The sequence below is a fragment of the Aureobasidium pullulans genome (genome assembly GCF_000721785.1).
Source record: "Aureobasidium pullulans EXF-150 unplaced genomic scaffold scaffold_36, whole genome shotgun sequence".
NCBI lineage: Eukaryota > Fungi > Ascomycota > Dothideomycetes > Dothideales > Saccotheciaceae > Aureobasidium > Aureobasidium pullulans.
This window is the reverse complement of record NW_021941056.1, coordinates 218,218-227,217: the sequence shown is the minus strand read 5'-3', so window position 1 is coordinate 227,217 and position 9,000 is coordinate 218,218. Positions and strand designations below refer to the sequence as shown.

The following is a 9,000-nucleotide window of genomic DNA, read 5'->3' as shown; positions in this document are numbered from 1 at the left end:
CCTAACCCTAACCCTAACCCTAACCCTAACCCTAACCCTAACCCTAACCCTAACCCTAACCCTAACCCTAACCCTAACCCTAACCCTAACCCTAAAAACCCTAAAAACCCTAAAAACCCTAAAAACCCTCGTGCTGTGCGCCAACCCTTGCTTGTTCAACCCAAAACCCCCTTCAAATTTTCAACAACATCACCATATCATTGCTGCTCCAATACCTTGCAATATACTTCTACTACTACTATCTCTCCTACTTCCCCCAAATTATAAACATCCTACACATCTCACTCATCTATACCCTAACATCATCTACTCGTAACCCTATCTACCTCATTATATCTTCTTCTTCGCTACTGTTTTCATGTCTCCTAATCCCTCTCTCCCTTTGCTATTACTCTACCTATTCCTTCAATCCTGCTGCTTCCTACTCTAATGCCTATATCGCTGCCACTGCGCTTCTTAAAACACCCTTATACTGACACTACCCGTCCTTAATCTTCTTAAATCTATATCCTCCTATACCTCTACCTCCCTATACCTTCTTCTACCTATAACACACCTCTTGTGCTGCCTAACACGATGAACACCTTACGTATCTCTTAAACTAATCCTGACCCTGCTCTCTATATTCTAACACTTCTATCGCCTTCTACTTCTCTAAAACCTTGTACTTCTTACCTTTACTATACTGCTTATATGTTCTCTAATCGCTAACTTGTCCCTTCTCCTTCTTTAATCTAATTATGCAAATCGCATAACCGTTTTTCTATCATTTAAACACTGCTTCTATCTCTTCTACCGTCTACCTCTCCTTTACTATCTCTTCTATCTGCTCTCTTCTAATACTTGCCTATGTTTCTATCTCTTATGTTAACGCTTCTATATTATCTGCCATATCTTTATCTTCATCTTTATATTTATCTTTATCTTCATCTTCATCTTTATCTTCATCTTTATCTTTATCTTTATCTTTATCTTCGTCATCCTACTCTTGTCTTTCCTTATCGTCTTTATCTTTGCTACTATAACTCCCCTCATTACTATTACTCTTACTACTCTCTCCTTGCTCTTAACTTAACATGTATATTATCCCCTCATCTATTACACTACCTACCTATTATAACATTAATGCTTAACTACTTACATGTCTTTCTACTTCTGTCGCACCTACCTATATGCCTACATCTTCACTCACCTCGCTTATAACATCTATGTTACTGCTGCTACTTACACTACTACTTACCTTAATCGTCTCCTCGAACCCTCCTCTTACTACCTCTCCATTCCCTACTATAATCCGATGCCTTTTCCGTCCTCTACCTCTACATACTCTATACCTTCTTTCGCCTATCTTACACCCTAGTCTATCTACCCTTCCGTCTATCTCTCTATCTGCTACAATTCTTATACATCTGTCCCCTAATATAAAATCCTTTATGTCTTTCTCTATGTTCTAACTACCTGTACTACTAGCCATTTTGACTATAATTGCCTCGCTACTCCTTCTATCCCTCCCTACCCTTCCGCTCTCTTACATGTATTCCTTTAACCGCCGCCTAATACATGCATGTATAACTACCCTCACTTAGGGCGCGTCTACGCCTAAGCCTAATCTATTTGTCGCTACGATAACCTTCTCTTTTCCATCTCTTAACCTCTATACTAATCGATCTCTCTACGCCTATGTTCCTAACTTACTGTGATACATAGGGCATCCTAGCTGTTGTGACAGCCGCTTAACTGCGTTAATCGACCCTACATATATAACGATTGACCCTCCTGTCGCTATGCCCTCGTACTGCCTCTTCTTTCTCTCTACTAGCTCTATTGTTATTGTTTCGACATTCTGTCCTACTTCGCACTCTACTACATTATATGCGATGTTTTCTCTTGTTGTCGATTCCCTAAAAATGTTAATGTCCTTTCGCTTCACACCTACTACCTTAAAAAATCGCTCCTCTTCTGTAGGCTTTAGCGTAGCCGTTAAGTACACTACTTGTACTTCCTTCTATGCTATCTCGATTAGTTTTAATACTTTTGGTCTCTAGTTCTTGTTTGACTCTAACACTGTGTAACATTCGTTAATCACAATCCTGTCTAACTGCTTTATTAGCATCTTCTTATCTAGAAACCTACTAAACGCCTTGCTTGTAGCCGACTCTAGTATTACTAGAACGATACGAGCTAAATATGGGGGCCTCTTGCTATCCTATACTGCACACTCGATCTTTGCCTTTTTGCACCTATCTATTATGTTAGCTCTAAGCGCCGTCATTGGCACTATAACAATCGTCACTCTATCCGTTACGCTAGCAACTAGCACTATAAAGCACAAACTCTTCCCGCTACTAGTCCTTATAACTACGAGCACTCTAGCCTTTCGTTCTATAATCGCTTTAATACTTAACTCTTACACTGCTCTAAACTCTACACCCTTCCCTAGAATTTTGCTTAAACCTTTATAAATGTTAGCAGTCCTAAGTCTTCTCTAACGCTTAAGAAACATCTTCTCTCCTTCCCTTTCTATCTGTCGTCTAAGCTTTTAGCCTGCCTTCTTATCTTCCTAAGCTAATGCAAAGCGAAGAAACCTATGCTAGTCTAGACTTACCTTTCTAAAGCCCTCTCTCTAACTCTTGGTATAGAATGGTAACTCTATTATATGTAGTCCGTAGATCATTTCTTCTATACGAATGTCGTGTCTAGCCTAGATTACCGAAACGTTCTCTATGTTGCTTAAATCTCTCTCGCCTAGTGGTCGCTACTAGACCTAGCCGTTATATAGATCTTCTAGCAGATTTGTTACTTCCTCGTCTGCCAAGAACTCCTTTTAGATAGCTAGATATACGTGTCTCTAGATTGATGTAGTTAGTCTAACACCTATCCTGTTTACGCTCTCCCTTTGTAGCGCATGTCTTACCCTGTCTATACCCTAATACCTATCGACGTTCCTAGCTTTAGCCTTCTCTACCTTCTTTCCTCTTCTTCTCTATTCCTCTTTATCTTCTCTTTCCTCTCTACCCTATCTACTATTAATTCTTCGTACCCTTTGTTATATACTTAGCTTATTACCTGTCTCGTTGTTAGTTATCATTACGTTTCTATCGTTATCGCTGTCGTTATTATCATCGTCGTCGTTATCTTCCTAGTCTTCTTCCTACACCTCTTCTAGCTCTAGTTCCTATAAGAACGAGCTAAATTCCTTCTAGCCTTTAACCATAAATTGTAACTGTCTAACAAATGGCTCTACTAACTACAAGTAGTAAATCAGTAGCTTACCTACCTCTTTTAGTACATACCTATAGATGAGTTTGATCTTCTAGCTAGCGTTAAAACCTTTATAGTATAAAGTTATAAGAGCTACTATGCCTCGATTAACGAAGATCCCTCTTTAGGCTCTACTATCTTCGCTATTCTAGTGCTAGATGCTAAGCACTTCCGTGCCTCGTGCTAGTACGCCTACTGTTAAATGTATTAGCACTAATAGTTCTTCCTTAAAAGCACTTACACGACGAAAGTATTCCTTTACTCTCTACTTATTCTATCTAATGTCGTCTCGCGAAGCTATATTTCTATAGTCTCCCTTAATAAATTGTCTCCCGATTTCCTATTCTCTCTATAGCCTCTTCTACATCTATTTGTCGCCGCTAGCAAAACACTCGTTATGCTGCAAAAAGCTCTAACCTTTATCTATAACTACTTCATTATCTACTAGATCATTCATATTTAGTCTAGGCAGCTCTACTACCGCTATAGCTTCTGTTTTTAATTTTTCTTGTTCTTTTTCTTGTTCTTTTTCTTGTTCTTTTTCTGATGGTAGTAATAATAATCCCTCGACAAGTCGAATCCTAACGCTCTCGTTAAGCCCGTATACGACTATAAGCAGTTAATTCATCGAGAACTTAATGTTGTTAATCGCAATCTGCTCTCTCATTTTGGGCTAAGACACTTTTCCTTATAATTTTGTTAAAAATCTGACCTTTATGCTATATAATCGCATGTATAAGATCCTATCCATTAGGAATGGCATGCATCTAAACTTAGTTAAAGTCATAAATCTTTGCACCATTTGTTAAACTTATATAAAGATCGATGGTGCGTTCTTAATGGCTTCTTTTTTCTAGAGTCCTTCTTCTAGTCCTTTTGTAATGGCCTTGTCGTGCTTAACCTATGTAGCGTAAACTACCATTCCTCTAGCGATAGTTATAATAGCTAACAAGATAGGTATAAAGTTCATAGCATCTATCTAGCCGCCGTCTTAGGTCTCGAGTCCTAGTACTGCAATATAGCTTATAATGGCGTTTTCCTGTTCTCTAGCCTTAAGCTCGTAGTCTAGCATTGCTATCTAGAAATCTAAATAAGCCTCCTCTAGTTTTTGTTCTTCTGCTCGCCTTCCTTCCCTATCGTTCGCTCTATTTGCTCTTACTAGATGCTTCATCTTGTTAAGACATATTTCTTGCTCTCTTATTATAATGAACTTCGGTCTATTCTCTTCTGCTACTATGCTTATCCTCTATATGAATCTCAAAATCTTGACCTAAACCGAGATGTACCTTCTTAAAGTCTTGACTTTTTGTTTAGCATAGAATGGTCGTTCGTTTCTGCCCTCCCTAACTTCCCTTCTGTTCATATACTATAGCGCTAACTAGCCGACGATGTTAATACGACACTAGCTTATAGCTTGCCTAATAAGCATTCTTATAGCTCTATAAGCTCTAGCTAATCCTACATTAGCTTCGTCTTGTAAGTCTTCTTCTATGCCGCCTATATTAGTAGTAATGGCTCTGCGTAGATCCTATAGCATTTCTTCGAATGTTAGCGTAAATGCCTTAAGCAATACCTCTTTTTAGAGACCCTTCAAAATCTCTTCCTATTTAGTGAACTTTAACCATGCGTTTAGGGAGAATCTACTCGCTTTACCTTATATCTCTCGATTCTTCTTTCTTTCTTTAAGCTCTTCTAACATCTAGTCTAGCATGTTCATTACTATATGGAGATTCTGTTCCTGTTCCTAGTCCTAATATTAATCCTAATCCTGATCCTAGGCAAGAATCTGGTCCTAATTCTAATCTTAGGTGGCTTACATAGTTCCTTAGTCATTGTTGCTATTACTACTGCCTGCAACGCGAATGTATGCTAGCTAGCCGCTTATCTTAAACATCCTCTAGCAATTTACTAGCTAAGTCTAGATCTTGTTAGGGGGTTGCTTGCTTCTCCCTTTTCTACTACCTTAGGTTTATATGTTCTTCTATCTATAGTCTTTCTTGTAGTGCTTAACTATTCCTCTATTAGATCTGCAGATATAACTGCATTTGTTGCATGCATATCTATCCTTATAGATTTCTCCTAGCTCTTAGATGGCTTTATAACCTAGATCGGGATAGCGTAACTCATCGACTGTATGCGCTATATCTAGAAGATGTCCGATGATTCTAAGCACTTAAGCGATAGCGGGGGCGGTACGGCTTACCCCGTAGTGCGCTTAAAGATAGCTTTTAACGTTAGGTAGGGGGACTACGATATAGCACTCGTTGTAGACGATAGTGCGATACTGTAGCAGATAGGTGAAGATTTGTTGTAAAATAATCTAATCGAGTAGCTCCATTGTCGCTAGCCCGTTGTAGGAGAGTTCTCGTTACTAGTTATGCTATTCTTTGTCGTCCTGCTACTGCTGCTACTACTGCTAACCTAGTTCGTTTAGTTAATGAGTTGGTTCGTTTAAGTTAATCCGTTTGCTCTTCTTAGTAGGGTAGTCCGTGCGTAGCTAAGTTAGAAAGTCTACTTAAAGCAGACTTTTTTTGTTTCGCCCGCTGTTTCTATAACCCTGTTCTGTAAATATTAACACATTTCTGTCTACTCTAGCAGCTTTTGCTATAGAACAATATTAGTATACACCTACAAGATTGCGAATAGATATTTGCAATGGTTATGCTTCGTAAATCTAACCCGACGCCGCGTTTATTGCCGTAAACTCGCTAGACGCGACAAAGTAGTTAGTAAAAAAATTAAGAGCAATCTGCTAAGATTGCGTAACAAAATACACTAAAAGATAGACCACTTTAGCAATCATAACAAGCTAAGAATAACACCCCTCTATCTCTGCCTTCGTAAGCACTTATACTTTACAATGTCTACGCTACTCTTGTTAACGACAACGACGACTACCTACCTTCCTTTAAATCTACTAGGATCCTATCTAAAGAAAGCGTTAATAGAATGTCAATCGAGCACGTCAAGACCGAGCTTAGTCGCACGTTTTATACTAAGAAGCCTACCTACTCGATCCTTAACTATCTCGAGGTAGAGACCGACCCTACTAAACGCATTGCCGCTACTACCGATGTTCTTAATAAGCTTGCTAGGACTTCGGAAACTTCTGCTATTTATAGCGTAGTCATCTAGCGATATATCGAGCTCTAACAATCGTAGACTCCGTTACATAAGAGCGAATACCTTTACTTAGCCGACGCTTTCCTCGATAGTCTTAACTACCGCGAGTACGTCGAGAAAATGATTAAGTAGGGCGAATCTACTATAAAAGCTAACGCGCAGAGCTTTAGAGTCATTAACGAAGCTTAGGGTGCTAGGTAGTACGACGAGTTTAAGAAGCAAAACCTAGTCTAATTGACCGATTAGCTGTTAGGGCGGGTGTTAATAAAGATAGCGGTAGCCTACAAGAGTAGGCTCTCTATCCTTGCCGTTATAGAGCACTGTCGAGAACGGATAGACGGTCGCGTTAACCGACCTCTTGCCTAAGGTTTAAACCGTACACAGCCGCGCTAGTGTTCATTCATTATACTAGCAGACTTCGAAGGCCTTATAAAAAAACTAAGCAGCAGNAGGTCGTTAGCAAAACCGACAAGTAGAGGCTTATTAAAACCAGAAATGGCCATCTTATCCGCGAGCCTATATAAACAATAGAGGAGAGCGATCCGTCGCAGAATGTAACCCCTTAGTCTTCTAGACCCTAGAATATCGGCACTTAAGACTACGCTATAGTACCTAGCTAGTTCACATAACGACAAGACACTATTTCGATTAGTAGTTAATACGATAGCGCATCTAAGGATTAGCACTTAGAAGATAGCAGATTAGAGGACAAAGACAACAAAGTTGACTATAAGGGTTCTATGATTCTAAGCAGACTAAAGGACTAATTCTCCTAGTCGCAAGACGGACGTTAGTACTGTAAGAAGTGCAAGAATGCTATCTCTTCTGCATAGTATGGCATTAACCGCGCCTTAATAGTTATAAATAGCGCCTACGGCATTTCGGAGAACGGCAACTCCCGATTAGCATAGCTATTATAGTAGTGCCTACAGCCCTATAGCTGTTAGCCTGCCTTGTTTGCCGGCATAGCTCTATATACGTGGCTATACGAGAACTATGGCGCTAGGTGGAATCTACATTACGTGCTACATATAACTGTCTAATTAGATAAAGATAGTGCGTTCTGCTACTTTGTCATTATAATGCATTTACCTAGTCCGTACGACATTAAAACATCTTCCGCTCATCCTTATTATGTTCTCTTCTTAAGTTTTGCTTACGAGAAAGCATTATAGATCTCTACGCTCCCTAAATCACAATCTAAATTACGCATCCTAACTTCGGACAAGATATAACCCTCTTCCGCCGTGTATCTATAGTAGATGCCCTTAACCGACTATAGCTGCCGCATGACCTACGAAAACAGTACTATCTTAGCTTTAATGGCGTTTAGCTTAGTGAAAGCACCCTTATCTGCAATGTAAGGATACGTTCCTAATTATAAGCGCTCCGTCTAATAGACTTATAATTTCTCTACCTAGACTAGCCTTATAACAGGTAATACACTCGCTCTACACTAACATAAGCTTACCTCCCTTCGTTATAGTACGTGTGTTAGGAAGCGTAAGTGCAATAATAGTAACAACTAACTACAACAACTTGCTAATATGACGACCGTCTTTTAGACGGCTTAAAGTTAGATAAGAAACTCTAGATATGGACTTCTAGAGCTTGCCTAGTTAAACGAACACTGCTTCTTCCTAAGTCTGTTATCTACCTTATCCCGATTTATGACCTCCCTGTCTACTGCTGTTCTAGATGACTTGTCGCCTTTAAATCGTGTTTCCTAAGTACCGTTCACCGGTTGTTTTGCCCGCATGTTAGGTAATGTATATAGGTATATACTACGCTTTAGTCTATCTAAGCTTCCGGATTAAGTTGTTAACCATTTCTCTAGGATCTTAGATACTTTAGCAGCTCTTTCCTTAACTAAGTCCTTAACTCTTCTTCTACCACTACCTTAAATTATAATTATAACCTAGTCTAACTGCTTACACTACAGTAAGAGTTTCTCTAGATCGCCATACTAGCTAGTCTTCTCGGATTAAGGGCTTGTTGCACGCATCTTAACGCGTATCTAACGAATAGCTTACTTCGCTCTAGGCTAGGCGATGAGTTCTCTAAGTAGAGTCGCGTCGACTGTAAACGCATTTGTGCTCTAGAAAGACTCCCTTGCCTTACTAATAAGGTCGGCATTGCCTAAAACATCTTCCACATTAGGACCGTAGAGATAGAAGGTATCTAGTATAAGAGGGTACGCGTCGAGATCGGCCTTAGGTCCTATCCGAACCTATGCCTAGGATGTAAGCATTTTTTTATAGACATTTGCTCTCTAGTCGTTAGGCTAGCTTAGAAACGTCTTAATGCTTTTACTCTTAAGAATGCTTTTTAAAATGCTACTCTTTAGCTTTGCATTATATTTTAGATCAGAATCCATTGTCGCTATTTCGATCTTAATCGTTAGGCTAGTTTGCGAGTTTTTTTATTAGTTGTTAAGTTAGGAAGCAATAATAAAGGTGCAAGGACGCGGTCGTTTATTTATGCGCCCGGAGCTGTTAGGTGGGGATGTGTAGGCAGATAGCGGTAATGGTTAATGCGTAAGACGAACGTTAAGTTCACATGGTATATTCATTGTCTACGTTCTACTAACTATTTGGATCCGATATTAAAATGGCA

At 39.4% G+C, this 9,000-nt stretch overlaps 1 protein-coding gene across 1 annotated transcript; it reads right to left on the bottom strand.

Annotated features, from left to right (window-relative positions):
- Nucleotides 1-862: 862 nt before the first annotated feature.
- Nucleotides 863-1,474, bottom strand: M438DRAFT_359953 (uncharacterized protein; the record flags this gene model as incomplete). Its single annotated transcript, XM_029907386.1, has 4 exons — nucleotides 863-982; nucleotides 1,142-1,168; nucleotides 1,241-1,389; nucleotides 1,459-1,474. 4 exons carry the CDS (start codon nucleotides 1,472-1,474, stop codon nucleotides 863-865), a joined length of 312 nt encoding a protein of 103 aa, XP_029755359.1.
- Between the last annotated feature and the right edge of the window lie 7,526 nt (nucleotides 1,475-9,000).